This window comes from Oncorhynchus tshawytscha, unplaced genomic scaffold, assembly GCF_018296145.1.
Source record: "Oncorhynchus tshawytscha isolate Ot180627B unplaced genomic scaffold, Otsh_v2.0 Un_scaffold_17_pilon_pilon, whole genome shotgun sequence".
Taxonomy (NCBI): domain Eukaryota; kingdom Metazoa; phylum Chordata; class Actinopteri; order Salmoniformes; family Salmonidae; genus Oncorhynchus; species Oncorhynchus tshawytscha.
In genome coordinates, this window is record NW_024609830.1 from 565,497 (window position 1) to 587,695 (window position 22,199).

General features: G+C 42.4%; 2 protein-coding genes across 3 annotated transcripts; one reads left to right on the top strand and one right to left on the bottom strand.

Moving 5' to 3' along the window:
• The first annotated feature begins 4,154 nt into the window (after window positions 1-4,154).
• On the top strand, window positions 4,155-18,698 carry LOC112222499 (glycylpeptide N-tetradecanoyltransferase 2). Its single transcript, XM_042319355.1, has 12 exons — window positions 4,155-4,320; window positions 5,139-5,256; window positions 5,618-5,759; window positions 7,592-7,710; window positions 7,815-7,906; window positions 15,435-15,551; window positions 15,669-15,839; window positions 15,966-16,074; window positions 16,236-16,406; window positions 17,262-17,429; window positions 17,526-17,663; window positions 17,788-18,698. The coding sequence occupies exons 1-12, from the start codon at window positions 4,211-4,213 to the stop codon at window positions 17,806-17,808; spliced, it is 1,476 nt and encodes a 491-aa protein (XP_042175289.1). The 5' UTR covers window positions 4,155-4,210; the 3' UTR covers window positions 17,809-18,698.
• A 585-nt stretch (window positions 18,699-19,283) lies between these two features.
• Window positions 19,284-21,765, bottom strand: LOC112222695 (ribonuclease P protein subunit p38). 2 transcript variants are annotated; one of them, XM_024385418.2, is made up of 2 exons: window positions 21,635-21,765; window positions 19,284-21,094 (listed from the first exon to the last, which is right to left on the bottom strand). In XM_024385418.2, exon 2 carries the CDS (start codon window positions 21,086-21,088, stop codon window positions 20,219-20,221), a length of 870 nt encoding a protein of 289 aa, XP_024241186.2. In that variant the 5' UTR covers window positions 21,089-21,094; window positions 21,635-21,765; the 3' UTR covers window positions 19,284-20,218. The 2 variants fall into 2 exon arrangements, with proteins under 2 accessions (XP_024241186.2, XP_024241187.2); XM_024385419.2 differs by lacking the exon at window positions 21,635-21,765 and adding an exon at window positions 21,583-21,626.
• Window positions 21,766-22,199: the final 434 nt, after the last annotated feature.

Here is a 22,199-nt window from a genome sequence, read left to right on the forward strand (position 1 = left end):
TCTCCTCCCTCTGTCCCTGGCAGACAGCATGCAGCAACCCCCCCCTCCCTCTGTCCCTGGCAGACAGCATGCAGCAACCCCCTCTCTCCTCAGTCACAAAGGGAGGATGCTGTGTGGCCGTAGCTAGATTGTTTATTGACTTTTGCATCTGCCTCTGTGTGCCAGTGTGTGGGCCCGTCTCTGTCTGTACTCATGTTTTTCTCCACAAGCATGTGCCTGAGTGTTCATATCTGTGCGTGCAGACAATATACTGCAGGTCGTGTGTGTGTGACAGCATATGACATCTGAGGCATTAGAGTGTATATAGTTCTCTCCTTTACATGTTGACATGTGAGCTAGTGTTGTGAATGACCCCTCATCCCCTCTCTCTCTCTCTCTTTCTCTCTCTCTCTCGCGCGCTGTACTCCATCACCATAGTAACCACTCTGGGAGATTACTGTATGTTACTGTTCCATCCATTCTGAATGTCTTAACTGGTTGCTTGTATTATAATTTACACTTATTATTCTGAATAAAGAGACAAACTGGACTTCTGCATCTTCTGTGTATTGTTTAGCACTAGTCTAGAGACTATAGAGCAAGTTTGGGTGTAGTAGAGTAAGTAGAACATAATTGAGTCATGCTCTGTAGATCAATGTCAAATGCTTCAGGGTTAGACTGTATCCAGATGCATGGTTCACGTTAATGTATCTGATAACTAAAGCAGTAGTCATGGCTACATGTTCTACATTACTGAACCACACCGAATTATGGTAAAGCTATTCATTCCCTTATGGTTGACCTATTAGTTTCCATTAGGCTTGTCAGATTTCATGCTCCTTTTGACGGACCTGTATATAGACAGGAAATCAATCAACATCTTGCTGAGTGGGAGAACCTGACTCCCCCCTCAAGGCTTTACCGGTTACTAACGGAGCAGCATATCAACCCTCCATCGGGACATAATGACCAGAGAACCTGCAGCTCAACCGTTTCCCCCTGAATTCAGTAGCTGACAGACGCGCTCCATAGTGTGGCAATGTTGATGTTGTTTTTTTAATATATGATGGAAATGTTTGATCTACGCTATACAGTACCAGTCAAAAGTTTGGACACACCTACTCATTCAAGAGTTTTTCTTTATTTTTACTATTTTCTACATTGAAGAATAATAGTGAAGATGTCAAAACACATGGAATCATGTAGTAACCAAAAAAAAATGAAACAAATAAAAATATTTTATATTTGACATTCTTCAAAGTAGCCACCCTTTGCCTTGATGACAGCTTTGCACACGGCCCCTCTGCAATGCAGGGGCGGTTCCTCCTGCAGGCAGAGGAGGGTCGTTAGTGATTGGAGCTCAGGGTATTTAAACTGCTGCTTCACTAATCTCTCTCTCTCTCTCTGCTCCTCCATGTATGATCCTGTTTTGTTTGTTCCTTTGTAGTTTTGCATAGTTTTCACTCAGTCATTCACACACACAGGTTCATGCATCCCTGCACTTTACATACACCTTACATTATGATACTTTCACACCTCATTCCTTTTTCTTAGTTTAAAGTTAATAGTTTTGGTTTATAATAAAGAACCTTTTTGATTGGCCTATACCTGTTGTTCGCGTCCCCTCATTTTTTGCCACAGGCTATGAGCCGGCCTGTTACACTTGGCATTCTCTCAACCAGCTTCATGAGGTAGTCACCTGGAATGCATTTCCATTAACATGTGTGGCTTGTTAAAAGGTAGGGGTGGTATACAGAAGATAGCCCTATTTGGTAAAAGACCAAGTCCATATTATGGAAAGAACAGATGAAATAAGCAGAGAGAAACAACTGTCCATCATTATTTTAAGACATGAAGGTCAGTCAATCTGGAACATTTCAGTCGCAAAAACCATCAAGCGCTATGATGAAACTAGCTCTTATGAGGACCACCACAGGAAAGGAAGATCCAGAGTTACCTCTGCTGTAGAGGATACATTCATTAGAGTTAACTGCACCTTGGATTGCAGCCCAAATAAATGCTTCACAGAGTTCAAGTAACAGACACATCTCAACATCAACTGTTCAGAGGAGACTGCGTGAATCAGGCCATCCTCGTCCAATTGCTGCAAAGAAATCACTACTAAAGGACACCAATAAGAAGAGACTTCCTTGGGCCAAGAAACATTGATATGATGAGTCCAAATTTGAGATGTTTGGTTCCAACCGTTGTGTCTTTGTGAGACACAGAGTAGGTGAACGGATGGAGATCACAGTTCCCACTGTGAAGTATGGAGGAGGAGGTGTGATGGGGCTTTGCTGGTGACACTGTGTAATTTATTTAGAATTCAAGGCACACTTAACCAGCATGGCTACCACACTATTCTGCAGCGATACGCCATCCCATCTGGGTTGCGCTTAGTGAAATTATCATTTGTTTTTCAACAGGACAATGACCCAAAACACACTTCCAGGCTGTGTAAGGGCTATTTGACCAAGGAGAGTGATGGAGTGCTGCCTCAGATGACCTGGCCTCCACAATCCCCCGACCTCAACCCAAATGAGATTGTTTGGGAAGAGTTGGACTGTAGAGGGAAGGAAAAGCAGCTGACAAGTGCTCAGCATATGTGGGAACTCCTTCAAGACTGTTGGAAAAGCATTCCTCATGAAGTTGGTTGAGTGAATGCCAAGAGTGTGCAAAGCTGTCATCAAGGCAACGGGTGGCTACTTTGAAGAATCTCAAATATAAAGTATATTTTTATTTGTTTAAAAATAATGTGGTTACTACATAATTCCATATGTGTTATTTCATAGTTATGTCTTCACTAATATTCTACAATGTAGAAAATAGTAAAAATAAAGAAAAATTATTGAATGAGTAGATGTGTCCAAACTGTTTCTTGGTAAAAGTTTGAACACCCATTCAAATTAGTGGATTTGGCAATTTCAGCCACAACCGTTGCTGACAGGTGTATAAAATCGAGCACACAGCCATGCAATCTCCATAAACAAACATTGGCAGTAGAATGGCCTTACTGAATAGCTCAGTGACTTTCAACATGGCACTGTCATAGGATGCCACCTTTCCAACAAGTCAGTTCGTCAAATTTCTGTCCTGCTAGACCTGCCCCGGTCAACTATATGTGCTGTTATTGTGAAGTTAAAACAAAACATCTAGGAGCAACAACGGCTCAGCCACGAAATGGTAGGCCACACAAGCTCACAGAACTGGATTACTGAAGAGTGTCTTTCCTTGGTTGCAACACTCACTACCAAGTTCCAAACTGCCTCTGCAAGCAACGTCAGCACAATAACTGTTCGTCCGGACCTGGGTTTCCATGGCCGAGCAGCCGCATACAAGCCTAAGATCACCATGCGCAATGCCAAGTGTTGGCTAAAGTGGTGTAAAGCTCGCCGCCATTGGACTCTGGAGCAGTGGAAACCTGCTCTCTGGAGTGATGAATCACGCTTCACCATCTGGCAGTCCGACAGACGAATCTGGGTTTGCAGATGCCAGGAGAAGAACACTACCTGCCCGAATGCTTTGTCAACTGTAAAGTTTGGTGGAGAAGGAATAAGGGTCTGGGGTGGTTTTTCATGGTTCAGGCTAGGCCCCTTAGTTCCAGAGAAGGGAAGTCTTAACGCTACAGCATACAATCACATTCTAGATGATTCTGTGCTTCCAACTTTGTGGCAACCGTTTGAGGAAAGCCCTTTCCTGTTTCAGCATGACATTGCCCTCGTGCACAAAGTGAGGTCCATACAGAAATGTTTTGAGATTGGTGTGGAAGAAATTGACTGGCCTGCACAGGGCACCTGACCTCAACCCCATCGAACACCTTTGGGATGAATTGGAACGACCACTGGAGCCAGGCCTAACCTCACTAATGCCTTTGTGGCTGAATGGAATCAAGTCCCTGCAGCGATGTTCCAACATCTAGTGGAAAGCCTAACCAGGAGAGTAGAGGCTGTTATAGCAACAAAGGGGGACCAACTCCATATTAATGCCCATGCTTTTGGAATAAGATGTTCGCCGAGCAAGTGTTCACATACTTTTGGTAATGTAGTGTATCACTGATCTCTCCTTGTTTCGATGTGATTTGGGAACTTAGCCTACTGCTCTGCAAACGTGCTGTGAGGAGATTGGGCACCAGATGGCGCTATTTCCGACTAACCTCTTTGTTTTTCCCATCCCTCCCTGTCTCCTGTTCATTCAGCATATTTTTTTATATATATATAGGTTTTCATCCATAATGGCGGAAGATAGCGAGTCCGCAGCCAGTCAGCAGAGCCTGGAGCTGGACGACCAGGACACCTGCGGAATAGATGGCGATAACGAGGAGGAGAATGAACACATGCAAGGGTGAGGCTCGGCTTCACCAACCAGACACAAAACGCAGCAGTCCGGGGCAGCACGCGTCCACGCTCGGATGGCTCGGTCCTGTGTAGGGGGTGGATGAGTTTATTTGGATAATGAGCTCGCGCATACATCTAACGTTTGTGTTTTTACGACCAAGGACCATATATGCCCTGTTCGTTAATTCTATCACATAATGTTTTTATGTGATGATGGCCCTCTCAGTCGTCTGAGTAGCAAGTGTATTATAATCCTGCTGGCTAGTGGATGTCATGGCAGTGTAGCCATATAAATGAAAGCTAGCTAAGTAGCTTTTCATTTGAATGAATGAGACTCGGCGTGCTAGGCGTTGTGTAGTTATTGCAAGCTAACTGGCCAGCCAGTTTAGCATGCGAGTAGCCTGTAGGATTGACTTGTTCGCATTTAAAGAAATTGTCAATGGAATGACATACGCTAAATGGATATTTATCTCACTAAATGTTTAGTTTTATACTTCTGGCGCATTTGCTAGCTAACAGCAGCGCATATCCTTGGCTGTCCTTCTCTGACGTTACAGCAGCAGGCTAGACGTAAAACAGTATGTAAACTAACGTTGTTAGGCAGAGTGATTGCTACTCTGCTCCGGTTACACCCACTGAGGTATACCCACTATAGCCTACAGCGGTACTCGTGGATTTATAAATGTCTGGCAACTCAAGTGGTGTATGCATAATCTGGACCCATTTTAGCCTGATTTTAATTATTCAGCATGACAATAGTACCAGCAAACCTTTACTCCAGAGCAGAGATGTAGCCAGCTAGCTATCAAATCTGTGTGTGTGTAGGAGTCCGGGGGGAGACTTGGGGGCGAAGAAGAAGAAGAAGAAACAGAAGAGAAAGAAAGAGAAGCCGAGCTCTGGAGGGGCCAAGTCAGACTCTGCCTCAGACTCACAGGAGATAAAGGTGACTAACCGCTCTCTCTCTCTCCCTCTTGCTCTGGCCCAACTCTCTCTCTCTCTCTCCCCCTCTTGCTCTGGCCCAACTCTCTCTCTCTCGCCCAACTCTCTCTCTCTCTCTCTCCCTCTTGCTCTGGCCCAATTCCAAATCAAACCCTATGCACTTGTGGAGATCTGACTGGATTTGACAGGTTTAAGCAATATGGTAATAGTATTACCTTGTCCTGAGAGGCTAAGTGGAAGTTACACCATATTTCATATACCAATCAAATCCTCTCAGATCTCCACAAGTGCATAGGTTGTAAGAGGTCCATTTGGGATTTTGTCTGTCTCTGTCTGTCTGTTCTAACCTTCTCAACTGTGTGTAGAACCCAGGGCTGCCCATGCAGAAGCTGCAGGACATCCAGAGAGCCATGGAGTTGCTGTCCTGCCAGGGAGCAGCTAAGAGCATCGACGAGGCCACCAAACACAAGTACCAGTTCTGGGACACACAGCCAGTACCTAAACTCAGTGAGTAGACACACACACACAGTGAGTGAGACATACACACTCGATCATACACTTTTACTAAACTACACATTCAGTGCCTATAGAAAGTCTACACCCCCTTGGATTTCTTTACATTTTGTTACAAATTGGGATTCAAATGAATTTATTAGTGATTTTCATGTCTATGATCTATGCTAAATACTCAGTGGAAGAATGTTTTAAAATATAGATATATTCATATAAATGTAAATTTTAGTCATTTAACAGATGCTTTTATCCAGAGTGACTTACAGTTAGTGCATTCATCTTAAGATAGTTAGTTGGGTGGGACAACCACATATCACAGTCATAGCTATTTTCAGGAAAAATTTACTTACTATCAGCTTAGTCAGAGCTAGTAAGGAGGCATTTATTTTTGGACTGGGCTGAGGGGGAGCTGCCCTCCCGTGGGGTGGGAGGGACAAGAGACCAGAGGTGGCAGAACAGAGTGCTCGGGTTGGGGTGTAGGATTTGAGCATAGCCTGATGGTAAGGAGAGGTAGTTCCTCTTGCTGCTCCGTAGACAAGTCCCATGGTCTTGTAGTGGATGCGAGCTTCGACTGGAAGCCAGTGGAGAGTGCGGGGTGACATGGGAGAACTTGGGAATGTTGAACACCAGGCGGGCTGAACAAATGAAATACTAATATACTTTGATTAGATTAGTAATCAGTCCCCTGAGTGAATACTTGTTAGAAATACCTTTGGCAGCGATTTACAGCTGTGAGTCTTCTTGGGTAAGTCTCATAAGAGCTTTGCACACCTGTATTGTGCAATATTTGCCCATTTTATTTTCAACATTCTTCAAGCTCTGTCAAGGTGTTGGGGGTCATGGCTAGACGGCAATTTTCAAGTCTTGACATAGTTTTGACATAAATCTGCTTGAAAATCTGTCTTGGCTACTCAGGAACAATCGCTGTCTTCTTGGTAAATAATGCCAGTGTAGATTTGGCTTTGTGTCGTAGGTTATTGTCCTGCTAAAAGATGAATTCCTTTCCCAGTGTCTTGTGTAAAGCAAATTGAAGCAGGTTTTCCTCTAGGATTTTGCCTGTGCTGAGCTCCCTCCTGAGTATTTCAGGATGTAAAGAAACAAGTATACCCATAACATGATGCAGACACCACCATGCTTGAAAATAAGGAGGCAGTTACTCAGTGTTGTGTTCAATTTGCTCCAAACATTAGACTTTGCATTTATGCCAAACAGTGTGTTCCTTTGCTGTGTTTTCTTTGCAGTATTACTTTAGTGTCTTGTAGCATACATATGTATGTTTTGGAATATTTGTATTTTGTATATTTGTATTCTTTTCACTCTGTCATTTAGGTCATTATTGTGGAGTCACTACAATGTTGTTGATCAATCCTAATTTTTCTCCCATCACGGCCATTGAACACTCTAGCTGTTTTAAAATCACCAATGGCCTCATTGTGACATCCCTAAGCAGTTTCCTTCCTGTCCTGCAGCTCAATTAAGGACTTCTGCATCTTTGATGTGTCTGGGTGGTTTAATACATCATCCACAGCATAATTATTAACTTGACAATGCTTATAAAATGCTTATTCATTTGTAAAAGAGTATTTTGTATAGATCAATGACAAAAAAAGACATCTATTTCAAGATCACTTTGTAGCGCAAAAAAAGTTCAAGGTGGTGTAAACTTTCTATAGGCCCTGTAAATATGTACAGATACAGTACTCCCACAATCAGAGAAAGTTAAGCACATTGTTATAGTAAGAAAACACAATGGCTGTATTTCTTCAAGTCCCCTAGTTGTGATTGGCTGGCTGGTTGGTTGTGATTGGCTGGTTGTGTTTTGGCAGATGAGGTTGTAACCAGCCATGGGCCCATGGAGGCTGACAAGGACAACATCAGACAGGAGCCCTACTCTCTACCACAGGGCTTTATGTGGGACACACTGGACCTCAGCAACGCTGACGTGGTGAGTGTGTATGTTTCTTTGTGTTCAAAAGTTTATATTCATTGCCACCAGACATCAGTCGTGCAGACAGAAGACTTTACCAAGACTCTCTTTCTCTCTCACAGCTGAAGGAGTTGTACACCTTGTTGAATGAGAACTATGTGGAGGATGATGACAACATGTTTAGATTTGATTACTCACCCAGCTTTCTCAAATGGTAAGTCAAATCCATACTCTACTTAGATTATGTTAAACTGTCTGTGTGTTTGGCCTCTGTCTAAACTACTCTGCTTCCTCTCTCACCCTCTCTCTCCTTCTCTTCTTTCTCTCTCCTTCTCTTCTTTCTCTCTTCTTTCTCTCTTCTTTCTCTCTTCTTTCTCTCTTCTTTCTCTCTCCTTCTCTTCTTTCTCTCTCCTTCTCTTCTTTCTCTCTCCTCTTCTTTCTCTCTCCTTCTCTTCTTTCTCTCTTCTTTCTCTCTCCTTCTCTTCTTTCTCTCTCCTTCTCTTCTTTCTCTCTCCTTCTCTTCTTTCTCTCTCCTTCTCTTCTTTCTCTCTCATTCTCTTCTTTCTCTCTCCTTCTCTTCTTTCTCTCTCATTCTCTTCTTTCTCTCTTCTTTCTCTCTCCTTTCTTTCTCTCTTCTTTCTCTCTTCTTTCGCTCTCCTTCTCTTCTTTCTTTCCTTCTCTTCTTTCTCTCTCCTTCTCTTCTTTCTCTTTCTCCTTCTCTTCTTTCTCTCTCTCTTCTCTTCTTTCTCTCTCCTTCTCTTCTTTTCTCTCTTCTCTTCTTTCTCTCTCTTCTCTTCTTTCTCTTTCTTCTCTTTCTTTCTCTCTTCTTTCTTCTTCTTTCTCCTTTCTCTCTTCTTTCTCTCTCCTTTCTTTCTCTCTTCTTTCTCTTTCTTCTTTCTCTCTCTTCTCTTCTCTCTTTCTCTCTTCTCTCTCTCTTCTTTCTTCTTTCTCTTCTTTCTCTCTTCTTCTCTCTTCTTTCTCTCTTCTTCTCTCTTCTTTTCTTTCTCTCTCCTCTCTCTTCTTTTCTCTCTTCTTTCTCTCTTCTTTCTCTCTTCTTTCTTCTCCTTCTCTTCTTTCTCTCTCCTTCTCTTCTTTCTCTCTCCTTCTCTTCTCTTCTTTCTCTCTTCTTTCTCTCTCTTCTTCTCTTCTCTTCTTTCTCTCTTCTTTCTCTTTCTCTTCTCTCTCTCCTTCTCTTCTTTCTCCTTTCTTCTCTCTTCTCTTCTTTCTCTCTTCTCTCTCTCTTCTTTCTCTCTTCTTTCTCTTCTTTCTCTCTTCTTTCTCTCTTTTCTCTTCTTTCTCTCTTCTTTCTCTCTTCTTTCTCTCTTCTTTCTCTCTTCTTTCTCTCTCTTCTCTTCTTTTCTCTCTTCTCTTCTTTCTCTCTCCTTCTCTTCTTTCTCTCTTCTCTCTTCTTTCTCTCTTCTTTCTCCTTTTCTCTTCTTTCTCTCTCCTTCTCTTCTTTCTCTCTCTTCTCTTCTTTCTCTCTCCTTCTCTTCTTTCTCTCTCCTTCTCTTCTTCTTTCTCTCTTCTTTCTCTCTCTTTCTCTTTCTCTCTTCTTTCTCCTTTCTCTCTTCTTTCTCTCTCCTTCTCTTCTTTCTCTCTTCTTTCTCCTTTCTCTCTTCTTTCTCTCTTCTCTTCTTTCTCCTTTTCTCTTCTTTCTCTCTCCTTCTCTTCTTTCTCTCTTCTCTCTTCTCTTCTTTCTCTCTCCTTCTCTTCTTTCTCTTCTTCTCTTCTTTCTCTCTTCTTCTCTTCTTTCTCTCTTCTTTCTCTTCTTTTCTCTTCTTTCTCTCTTCTTTCTCTCTCCTTCTCTTCTTTCTCTCTCCTTCTCTTCTTTCTCTCTCCTTCTCTTCTTTCTCTCTCCTTTCTCTCTTCTTTCTCTCTCCTTCTCTTCTTTCTCTTCCTTCTCTTCTTTCTCTCTCCTTCTCTTCTTCTCTTCTTTCTCCTTTCTCTCTTTCTTCTCTTTCTCTCTCTTCTCTTCTTTCTCCTTTCTCTCTTCTTTTTCTCCTTCTCTTCTTTCTCTCTCCTTCTCTTCTTTCTCTCTCCTTCTCTTCTTTCTCTCTCTTCTTCTTTCTCTCTCCTTCTCTTCTTTCTCTTTCTCTCTTTTCTTTCTCTCTCCTTCTCTTCTTTCTCTCTCCTTCTCTTCTTTCTCTTTCTCTCTTCTTTCTCTCTCCTTCTCTTCTTTCTCTCTTCTTTTCTCTTCTTTCTCTCTCCTTCTCTTCTTTTCTCTCCTTCTCTTCTTTCTTCTTCTCTCTCCTTCTCTTCTTTCTCTCTCCTTCTCTTCTTTCTCTCTTTTCTCTTCTTTCTCTCTCCTTCTCTTCTTTCTCTCTCCTTCTCTTCTTTCTCTCTTCTTTCTCTTTCTCTCTTCTTTCTCTCTTCTTTCTCTCTTTCTCTCTTCTTTCTCTTTCTTCTCTTCTCTTCTTCTCTTCTTTCTCCTCTCTCTTCTTTCTCTCTCCTTCTCTTCTTTCTCTCTCCTTCTCTTCTTTCTCTCTTCTTCTCTTCTTTCTCTCTTCTTTCTCTCTTCTTTCTCTCTCCTTTCTTCTTTCTCTCTTCCTTCTCTTCTTTCTCTCTCCTTCTCTTCTTTCTCTCTCCTTCTCTTCTTTCTCTCTCCTTCTCTTCTTTCTCTCTCCTTCTCTTCTTTTCTCTCTTCTCTTCTTTCTCTCTTCTCTTCTTTCTCTCTTCTTTCTCTCTTCTTTCTCTCTTCTTTCTCTCTTCTTTCTCTCTTCTTTCTCTCTTCTTTTCTCTTCTTTCTCTCTCCTTTCTCTTCTTTCGCTCTCATTCTCTTCTTTCGCTCTCATTCTCTTCTTTCGCTCTCATTCTCTTCTTTCTCTCTTCTTTCGCTCTCATTCTCTCCTTTCTCTCTTCTTTCGCTCTCATTCTCTTCTTTCTCTCTTCTTTCGCTCTCATTCTCTTCTTTCTCTCTTCTTTCGCTCTCATTCTCTTCTTTCTCTCTTCTTTCTCTCTCATTTTCTTCTTTCTCTCTCCTTTCTCTCTTCTTTCTCTCTCCTTCTCTTCTTTCTCTCTTCTTTCTCTCTTCTTTCTCTCTTCTTTCTCTCTTCTTTCTCTCTTCTTTCTCTCTTCTTTCTCTCTTCTTTCTCTCTTCTTTCTCTCTTCCTTCTCTTCTTTCTCTCTTCCTTCTCTTCTTTCTCTTCTTTCTCTCTTCTTTCTCTCTTCTTTCTCTCTTCTTTCTCTCTTCTTTCTCTCTCCCTCTCTTCTTTCTCCTTTCTCTCTTTCTCTTCTTTCTCTCTTCTTTCTCTCTCCTTCTCTTCTTTCTCTCTCCTTCTCTTCTTTCTCTCTCCTTCTCTTCTTTCTCCTTTCTCTCTTCTTTCTCTCTCCTTCTCTTCTTTCTCTCTTCTTTCTCTTTTCTCTTCTTTCTCTCTCCTTCTCTTCTTTCTCTCTTCTTTCTCCTTTCTCTCTTCTTTCTCTCTCCTTCTCTCTTCTTTCTCTCTTCTTTCTCTCTCCTTCTCTTCTTTCTCTCTCCTTCTCTTCTTTCTCTCTCCTTCTCTTCTTTCTCTCTCCTTCTCTTCTTTCTCTCTTCTTTCTCTCTTCTTTCTCTCTTCTTTCTCTCTTCTTTCTCTCTTCTTTCTCTCTTCTTTCTTCTTTCTCTCTCCTTCTCTTCTTTCTCTCTCCTTCTCTTCTTTCTCTCTCCTTCTCTTCTTTCTCTCTTCTTTCTCCTTTCTCTCTTCTTTCTCTCTCCTTCTCTTCTTTCTCCTTTCTCTCTTCTTTCTCTCTCCTTCTCTTCTTTCTCTCTCCTTCTCTTCTTTCTCTCTTCTTCTCTTCTCTCTCCTTTCTCTCTTCTTTCTCTTTCTCTCTTCTTTCTTCTCCTTCTCTTCTTTCTCCTTTTCTTTCTTTCTCCTTCTCTTCTTTCTCTCTCTTCTTTCTCCTTTCTCTTCTTTCTCTCTCCTTCTCTTCTTTCTCTCTCCTTCTCTTCTTTCTCTCTCCTTCTCTTCTTTCTCTCTCCTTCTCTTCTTTCTCTCTCCTCTTCTTTCTCTCTCTTCTCTTCTTTCTCTCTCCTTCTCTTCTTTCTCTCTCTCTTTCTCTTCTTTTCTCTTCTTTCTCTTTCTTCTCTTCTTTCTCTCTCCTTCTCTTCTTTCTCCTTTCTCTCTTCTTTCTCTCTCCTTTTTCTCTCTCTCTTTCTCTCCTTTTCTCTCTCCTTTCTCTCTTCTTTCTTTCTCTCTCCTTTCTCTCTTCTTCTCTTCTTTCTCTCTCCTTTCTCTCTTCTTTCTTTCTCTCTCCTTTCTCTCTTCTTTCTTTCTCTCTCCTTTCTCTCTTCTTTCTTTCTCTCTCCTTTCTCTCTTCTTTCTTTCTCTCTCCTTTCTCTCTTCTTTCTCTCTCCTTCTCTTCTTTCTCTCTTCTTTCTCTCTTCTTTCTCTCTCCTTCTCTTCTTTTCTCTCTTCCTTCTCTTCTTTCTCTCTCCTTTCTCTCTTCTTTCTCTCTCCTTCTCTTCTTTCTCTCTCCTTCTCTTCTTTCTCTCTCCTTTCTCTCTCCTTTCTCTCTCCTTTCTCTCTCCTTTCTCTCTCCTTTCTCTCTCCTTTCTCTCTTCTTTCTCTCTCCTTTCTCTCTTCTTTCTCTCTTCTTTCTCTCTTCTTTCTCTCTCCTTTCTCTTCTTTTCTCTCCTTTCTTCTTTCTCTCTTTCTCTCTTCTTTCTCTCTTCTTTCTCTCTTCTTTCTCTCTTCTTTCTCTCTCCTTTCTCTCTTCTTTCTCTCTCTTCTCTTCTTTCTCTCTCCTTCTCTTCTTTCTCTCTCCTTCTCTTCTTTCTCTCTCCTTCTCTTCTTTCTCTTCTCTTCCTTCTCTTCTTTCTCTCTTCTTTCTCCTTCTCTCTTCTTTCTCTCTCTTTTCTCTTCTTTCTCTCTCCTTCTCTTCTTTCTCTCTCCTTCTCTTCTTTCTCTCTCCTTCTCTTCTTTCTCTCTCCTTCTCTTCTTTTCTCTCTCCTTCTCTTCTTTCTCTCTCCTTTCTCTTCTTTCTCTCTTCTTCTTTCTCTCCTTCTTTCTTTCTCTCTCCTTCTCTCTTCTTTCTCTCTCCTTCTCTTCTTTCTCTCTCCTTCTCTCCTTTCTCTCTCTCTCTCTTCTCTTCTCCTTTCTCTCCTTTTCTCTCCTTTCTCTCTCCTTTCTCTCTTCTTTCTCTCTTCTTTCTCTCTTCTTTCTCTCTTCTTTCTCTCTTCTTTCTCTCTTCTTTCTCTCTCCTTCTCTTCTTTCTCTCTCTTTTCTCTTCTTTCTCTCTCCTTCTCTTCTTTCTCTCTCCTTCTCTTCTTTCTCTCTTCTTTCTCCTTTCTCTCTTCTTTCTCCTTTCTCTCTTCTTTCTCTCTCTTTCTCTCTCTCTTCTTTCTCTCTCCTTCTCTTCTTTCTCTCTCCTTCTCTTCTTTCTCTCTCCTTCTCTCTTTCTCTCTCCTTTCTCTTCTTTTCTCTCCTTCTCTCCTTTCTCTCTTCTTTCTCTCTCCTTCTCTCTTTCTCTCTTCTTTCTTTCTCTCTCCTTTTTCTCCTTCTCCTTTTCTCTCTTTCTTTCTCTCTTCTTTCTCTCTTCTTTCTCTCTTCTTTTTCTCTCTTTCTCTTTCTCTCTCTCTTCTTTCTCTTCTTTCTCTCTTCTTTCTCTCTTCTTTCTCTCTTCTTTCTCTCTCTCCTTTCTCTCTTCTCTTCCTTCTCTCTCCTTTCTCTTCTTTCTTTCTCTCTCTCTTTCTCTCTCCTTTCTCTTCTTTCTCTCTTCTTTCTCTCTCCTTTCTCTCTCCTTCTCTTCTTTCTCTCTCTTCTCTCTCTCTCTTCTCTTTCTCTCTCTCTCTTCTTTCTCTCTCCTTCTCTTCTTTTCTCTTCTTTCTCTCTCTTCTCTTCTCTTCTTTCTCTCTTTCTCTTCTTTCTTCTTTCTCTCTTTCCTTCTCTCCTTTCTCTCTTCTTTCTCTCTCCTTTTCTCTTCTTTCTTTCTCTCCTTTCTCTCTCTTTCTCTCTCCTTTCTCTCCTTTCTTCTCTTCTTTCTCTCTCCTTTCTCTCTCTTTCTTCTCTTCTTTCTTTCTCTCTTTTCTCTCTTTCTTTCTCTCTTCTTTCTCTCTTCTTTCTCTCTCCTTCTCTTCTTTCTCTCTTCTTTCTCTCTCCTTTCTCTCTTCTTTCTTTCTCTCTTCTTTTCTCTCCTTTCTCTCTTCTTTCTCTCTCCTTTCTCTCTTCTTTCTCTCTTCTTTCTCTTTCTCTTCTTTCTCTCTTCTTTCTCTCTCTTTCTCTCTTCTCTTTCTTCTCTCTCTTCTCTTTCTCTCTCCTTCTCTCTTCTTTCTCTCTCTTCTTTCTCTCTCCTTTCTCTCTTCTTTCTCTCTTCTTTCTCTCTCTTCTTTCTTTCTCTCTCTTTCTCTCTTCTTTCTCTCTCCTTTCTCTCTTCTTTCTCTCTCCTTTCTCTCTTCTTTCTCTCTCTTCTTTCTCTCTCCTTTCTCTTCTCTTCTTTCTCTCTTCTTTTCTCTCTTCTTTCTCTCTCCTTTCTCTCTTCTTTCTCTCTCCTTTCTCTCTTCTTTCTCTCTTCTTTCTCTCTTCTTTCTCTCTCTTCTCTTCTTCTCTTCTTTCTCTCTCCTTTCTCTCTTCTTTTCTCTTCTTTCTCTCTTTCTTTCTTCTCTCCTTTCTCTCTTCTTTCTCTCTCTTCTTTCTCTCTTTCTCTTTCTCTTTCTCTCTCTTTCTCTCTCCTTTTCTCCTTTCTCTCTCCTTTCTCTCTCCTTTCTCTCTTCTTTCTCTCTCCTTTCTCTCTTTCTTTCTTTCTCTTTCTTTCTCTCTCCTTTCTCTCTTCTTTCTCTCTCCTCTCTCTTTCTCTCTTCTTTCTCTCTTCTTTCTCTTCTTTCTCTCTTCTCCTTTCTCTCTTCTTTCTCCTTTCTCTCTTCTTTCTCTCTCCTTTCTCTCTTCTTTCTCTCTTCTTTCTCTCTCTCTTTTCTCTCTCTCTTCTTTCTCTCTTCTTTCTCTCTCCTCTCTCTTCTTTCTCTCTTTCTCCTTTCTCTCTTCCTTCTCTCCTTTCTCTCTTCCTTTTCTCTTCTTTCTCTCTTCTTTCTCTCTCTTTCTCTCTTCTCCTTTCTCTTCTTTCTCTCTTCCTTTCTCTCTCTTTCTCTCTCCTTCTCTTCTTCTCTCTCTCCTTCTCTTCTTTCTCTCTTCTTTCTCTCTCCTTTCTCTTCTTTCTCTCTTCTTTCTCTCTTCTTTCTCTCTCCTTCTCTTCTTTCTCTCTTCTCTTCTTTCTCTCTTCTTTCGCTCTCCTTCTCTTCTTTCTCTCTTCTTTCTCTTCTTTTCTCTCCTTCTCTTCTTTCGCTCTCTTCTTCTTTCTCTCCTTCTCTCTCTTTCTTTCTCTCTTCTTTCGCTCTCTTCTTCTCTTCTTTCTCTCTTTCTTTCTCTCTCTCTTTCTTTTCTCTCTTCTTTCTCTTCTCCTTCTCTTCTTTTCTTTCTCTCTTCTTCTCTTCTTTCGCTCTCCTTCTCTTCTTTCTCTCTTCTTCTCTTCTTTCGCTCTCTTCTCTTCTTTCGCTCTCTCTCTTCTTTCGCTCTCCTTCTCTTCCTTCTCTCTTCTTTCGCTTCTCTCCTTCTTTCGCTTCCTTCTTTTCGCTCCTCCTTCTCTTCTTTCGCTCTCCTTCTCTTCTTTCGCTCTCCTTCTCTTCTTTCGCTCTCCTTCTCTTCTTTCGCTCTCTTCTTTCTCTTTCTTTCTCTCCTTCTTTCGCTCTCCTTCTTTCGCTCTCCTTCTCTTCTTCTCTTCTGTCTCTTCTTTCTCTCTCTCTCTCTCTCTCTCTTCTCACTTTCACTCTCTCTCAGGGCGTTGCGTCCTCCAGGCTGGTTGCCCCAGTGGCATTGTGGGGTGAGGGTTTCCTCCAATAAGAAACTGGTTGGTTTCATCAGTGCCATTCCTGCTGATATCCACATCTACGACACGTGAGACACACCCACACACGCTCTAACCACATAGCGGACACACATCAACAACGTCGTGGACAGGTGCATGTCAGTGCTGAACTTGATGCACACATTTTCCTCTCTCCCTCTCTTCAGCTTAAAGAAAATGGTTGAGATCAACTTCCTGTGTGTTCATAAGAAATTGCGTTCAAAGCGTGTGGCTCCAGTTCTGATCAGGGAGATCACACGAAGGGTTAACTTGGAGGGTATATTCCAGGCCGTCTACACGGCAGGAGTGGTACTACCCAAACCTGTGTCTACCTGCAGGTACACAGACACAATTCATCAATTTGTCCTAACATAATAAGAATACATAGGCAACTTAAGCAGTGTAACTGTAGTAAGTTGACTGTAACTAGAGTATGTAACAGGAGTGTTGTGTTTTGTGAACAGGTACTGGCATCGTTCTCTGAACCCCAGGAAGCTGGTGGAGGTGAAATTCTCTCACCTGAGCAGAAACATGACGCTGCAGAGAACCATGAAACTGTACAGACTACCAGACGTAAGAACACACACAATGTTACACTTCCACCATCTATCACATCTCTCCTACACTGAGCAAGACCCTTTTCTCCTAGCTGACGGGGCTAATAAACTTTGCTTTATGGTTACAGGCCTGTGTGATGTTGGGTGTATGTGTATAACTCTCCTTTCTCTTCGTAGAGCACTAAGACCCCGGGCTTGCGAGCGATGGAGAGGCGTGACGTGCGTCAGGTGACGGAGCTGCTCCAGAAACACATGAGACGTTTCCAGCTGGCGCCCTCTATGGGCGAGGAGGAGGTGGCACACTGGTTCCTCCCTCAGGACGACATCATAGACACATTTGTAGTGGAGGTAGGGGTCTGTCTTTTTGTCTGTTCAATTAGATAATGAGATGGATACACTGAACAAAAATATAAACGCAACATGTAAAGTGTTTGTCCCATTTTTCATGAGCTGAAATTAAAGATCACAGAAATGTTCCATACTCACAAAATGCTTATTTCTCTCATTGTGCCCAACTTGTCTACATCCCTGTTAGAGAGCATTTCTCATTTGCTAAGATAATCCATCTACCTAACAGGTGTAGCATATCAAGAGGCTGATTAAACAGCATGATCATTACACAGTTGCACCTTGTGCTGGGGACAATATAAGGCCACTCTAAAAGGTGCAGTTTTGTCACACAACACAAGGCCACAGATGTCTCAAGCGTTGAGGGAGTGTGCAATTGGCATGCTGACTGCAGGAATGTCCACCAGAGCTGTTGCCAGATAATTTAATGTTAATTTGTCTACCATAAGCCACCTCCCAACGTCGCTTTAGAGAATTTGGCCTCACAACTGCAGACCACATGTAACCACACCAGCCCAGGACCTCCACACCTGGCTTCTTCACCTCAGGGATCGTCTGAGACCAGCCACAAGGACAGTTGATGAAACTGAGGAGTATTTCTGACTGTAATAAAGCCCTTTTGTGGGGAAAAACTCTGATTGGCTGGCCCTGGCTTCCCAGTGGGCGGGCCTATGGCTGCGCCCCTGCCCAATCATGTGAAATCCATAGCTTAGGATCTAGGGAATTTATTTCAATTGACTGATTTCCTTATATGCACTGTAACTCAGTAAAGTTGTTGCATTTCTATTTTTGTTCAATATAATTAGATACTGAAATCTGAGTACTTTTAATTTGCTATTCTGTGTTTACCCTCAGGGTGCCGGTGGTGTGTTGACAGACTTCACTAGTTTCTACACCCTGCCCTCCACAGTGATGCACCATCCACAGCACAGAAGTCTAAAGGCTGCTTACTCCTTCTACAGCGTTCACACACACACTCCACTACTGGACCTGATGAATGACACTCTCATACTGGCCAAACTGGTACTGCACACACACACTCTTTCCAACATAAATACAAAGGTTCAACACAACTACGATCACGTCCATCTAATTGGTGTGTGTTTGTGTGTCCCACAGAAAGGCTTTGATGTGTTTAATGCTCTGGACCTGATGGAGAACAAGGTGTTTCTGGAGAAGCTCAAATTTGGCATCGGAGACGGCAACCTGCAGTATTACCTCTTTAACTGGAAATGTCCCCCCATGGACCCCGACATGGTGAGGCGTGTGTGTGTGTGTGTCAACAAGGTGGGGTGTATTCCTGGGTGTGCTGTGAAAGAATTTCATAATGGGAAATCGGTCAATAATTCTAATTATTTTTCTACCTCTGTCGCTGTTTCAGGTTGGCCTTGTTCTTCAATAACTAGTCTGTCTGTGACTGCTACACACTCAGAGGTCAAAGGTCTTCTTTGACCCCTAACATCGCTCTACCTGGACACACAGGTAGTCCCAAACTAGAAGAAGACAATGACAACAATCAACCAATCAAAGTGATCGGGAGGTGTGCATCAATTTGAGCATCTCTCCTGGATCATTTTTATCATGGAGAACATTCTCTCTGCTCACCTGGAACTCTTTTTAACCATCAACATCCTGAATGTGAAGTCATGCTCTGCCTGAGACAGACTCTTGTACAGTACACACACACACTACATGAAGAGAAGGAAGACTTGCATCCATAATGTTTTTCTTGTTTTATTCAAAAAGGTGCATTGGTAACTGTGTTTGTTGGACAGTGCAGAAATGTAGTAACCTGTGCATTTAATGCCAGAACACATTTATTCCAGTAGTGTGGAATATGGGGGGTGGGAGAGGAAAGATTCAACTGGCGTAGATGTTATTGACTTTGGTGTTCCTATGAATGGTTAAGAGGGGATTCTAGGGATTTTTGAGGAAGAATGTATTTGAAGCACAAATCTTAAGTTCTTAACTGAGTGAAAGGCTCCTTAACAACCCCAGGTGCATTTTATATATCGACTATTTGTTTTGTGTGTGTAGGTTTTTCAATATCTGAGTGTTTGTTTTGTGAAACACAAAATGCAGGATGAGAATTGCATTTTTAAATTGTTTTTAATTTGTTTTGTGTGTTTGCACTTAACAACATATTATTTTAAAAAGGTCCCATTTTTTTCCCCGGGCACAATTCTGATATTTAGGATTGTGCTTATATGTTGTGTGTTCTGTCACCATTCCTCCCATGTCTGTCAAACCGGCATCTTCATCTATAAATAAAGGTATTGGGTTGGAGTATCAGGCAGCTCCTTGTGTATGATCCAGCACATGAAGGAACCTGTGATGAGAGAAGACATCAGCAAACAGAACAGCTGTTATCATGGTTACTACTGTTAGATAAACAAGTGTCCCTGTCAATGAGAAACTGAGTTGATTGTGTACATGGGGGAAAATGTTTTGTTTACATGGGGAAAATACAATGTACAAAACATTAGGAACACCTTCCTAATATTGAGTTGCAGCCCCTTTCGCCCTCAGAACAGCCTCAATCGTCGGGACATGGACTCTACAAGGTGTCAGAAGTGGTCCACAGGGATGCTGGCCCATGTTGACTCCAATGCTTCCCACAGTTGTCAAGTTGTCTGGATGTCCTTTGGGTAGGGGACCATTCTTGATACACACGGGAAACTGTTGAGAGTGAAAAACCCAGCTGCGTTGTAGTTCTTGACACTTAAACTGGTGCCCTTGGCACCTACTACCATACCCTGTTCAAAGTTACAAATCTGTTGTCTTGCCCATTCACGCTCAATGGCACACATACGCAATCCATGTCTCAAGGCTTAAAACGGTCTTTAACCTGTCTCCTCACCATCTACACTGATTGAAGCCAATTTACAAGTTACATCAATAAGGGATCATAGCTTTCACCAAGTCATTTTGTCATGGAAAGAGGTGTGTAGTTCTCATTCTTACGCTGCCCTCATGGGGAGTTACTTGCTTTTAGTGTTTCTGAGGTGTGGCTCTGAATGTGGTCTGCATCTGGGGCTGTGCCCAAACGTAGGTAATGGTCAGGTTCCTCGGCTCAGACGTTGCTGGTACATGCCAGATCTTACAATGCCGGGATAGGTATTTTGCGTATCAGCTAACCATGTTATAGCAATTTGGTGCCCGACAGTACGGCCGATGACGTGGCACGCAACCATTGGTTGATGCATGCAAGGGAAGACGACCGATGTCAATGGCACAGAACACTGGGCATCCAAATAAAGATGGCTGAAATAGAACTGATCCCCAAAACCGTGAATCTGAGTCAGCCATGTGTTTATTAGTCCCAGGGGCACCTTGAGTGTTGGATCTGTTGTGGATGTGTACTTCAACTTGTTTGAATTTGAGCACGAGACAGTTTTTGATACAATGCAGATACCCCCCAAGTCCTTGCCTTAAGATTTTTTTTTAAATATATATATATATCAACATGTGTAGTTTTTAAATAACACACTTTTCTCTAACTGAAAAACAGTATTTTTATTGAACTCCTTGGCAGGCTGTAAAAGAAATGATGAATTAGAACCAGCAGTGTTTAAAGAGGACCTCATCCAAATTCTGAATGTTTCAAATAGTCAAGCTATACCAGCATGATGGAATAAACTCATCTAGACTTTAAAAGATACATCTGAGTGTGCTGTCTAATTTATTTAATTTAAGTCCTCCATGGGATTTTGGGAGTGTTTCCTCCAGATTGGTAGTAGAGATCACCTCCAATCAGCATCCAGGGCTGCCTACACTACCGTTTCATGTCATCTTTTGTACATAAATTGCTTCTACTTTTTCTTAGTCTTTGGTTTCCGTATTTTATAGGGGTTCGGGATAATCTTTTTCACTTTAAGAGGCTGAAGTACGCAGGATGGACATTCTGTAATGTCTGGAGAAATGTCTTCAATTTTCCGTTTTTGGCCTCTTGTCTCCTCTCCCTTTTCCACCTCCATTTGCCCTGCAGCTGTTCCCTCTCCCACCTGCCCCTCAACTGTTGCACCTGTTTCACTGGGAGGGCTTGGTATCCAGGCAACCTGCAGAGCAGGCACTCTGGGTACAATGGCTTCCACAGTGTCGGAGAACGTCCCATCCTCGTTCCTGTCCCCTTGTCTGAATCCCAGTGCCAGGACGCACTTCAGCCCCAGCAGTCCCGCCACACTCTCACTGAGACGCGGCACCTGGCATGCCGCCACGCCCCGCGTCCGGCACAGCGCTATCAGGTGGCTCGTCATGTGCGGCGGTTTGACCGACTTGCACACGAGCACCAGCCGGAGCTGGTTCCTCTCCAGAGCCTTGGTGACCTCATTGATGCCGATGGCCAGCTGCCTCCTAGCGGCTACGTCAGTCCAGCCTTGCTCTCTGGGTTTAACAGGACATTCCGGTGTTACAGTGTCGAGGGTTTTCTGTGGGGGCTCAGCTACCGAGTCATGTCCTGTAGGTGGGTTCTTATTTCTCTTTTTCCCCCACTGTCGAAACCCTTTCACCTCTTTCTTTTCCAGGCCAGTTGCTGACAGTTTGCTCTTCAGAGTGTCCAGGATGAAGTGTACGTCATCACTCTGCAGTGGGCTCCATTGCAGTCTGTAGGGGGAGTTCAGGGACGTCTTAGCTGGGATCTGCTTCTTCCGCTCCTTTTTCGACACTTTGCCTGGAGTGGCCATCTTTATCTGGAGTGAAGAAAGGAGGAATTCACATGAACTGCTGACTCAACTCCCATGTAATCACATTTACCAGCAGGGTAGCATATAAATATAATCTATTCTATTGCTCTAGTTATGTGGGGTTGACTCCTTGAATGTTAATTCAATGCTGGGGTGGGTGATGCTGGGGTGGGGCTTAAACCCTGTTAGCACAGTACAATCTTTGCCATAAAAACGAACACCAAAAAAACAAAAAATATCACTACAGCCTTTGGCTATGAGGGTAGATCTGGAATCAGATTACATCGTCAGATAAATTAAAATACGGGCTCTGTACTGTGGTCCTCTAACCTGTATGTAAAGGTAGTAAGTTTGCCCTGTAACAATGTTCCCCCCTCTATCACTACTACACATAACTTAGCTAGCTAGCTGGCTGACTTGTTATTCAGCGACAGACACATTTCCCAGCATGTATATAGATATAGCGAGTAATTTTAACAAGTTATCAAACAAACCTAAATTAAACATATCGAGCTGACAAACTGCCATAGTTAGTTATATACTCACAGCCGTCGGGTTTTTACCCCAATTCTAACAATTAAAAAAAGCAGTTGTAGGTCAGTGCACACAACTAATGTGCTGTGTCCATGGGCGCAGCCATATTGTATGTCTGCGGTTGATGACGTTTCATCAGAGCCACGCCCCTCAAACCCGCATAGAGCTAATCTATTTGGCCGCGAGCAAAAGGCCACCAAACAATCTTCTAATATTATATTGACAATTTACTAAGAAAAAACAAAGCCACTTAATAATACTAGCTACAAACCATATGACCCATCAGAACCACTGGAAACCACGGGATGCTACCAAGCCTTCAGTCTCCCGAATCAGACCCTCAGATGCACAGACTTCTGAATTAACTGAGTCCAGCTGAGCTCCAGTAGGGTGGCAACCTACCATCTCTCATCCTCCATGAATCACTGTTTCTACATCCAAATTACAAAATATAACTCTGCCTCCAAATGCTAAACATGCCACACATTCAATCCAAGTCAATTGTCCCTATATTAGAATATTCATTGAGCTACACAATCCATTTTATACAGTATGATTTGGTCATGAAACGCGAACA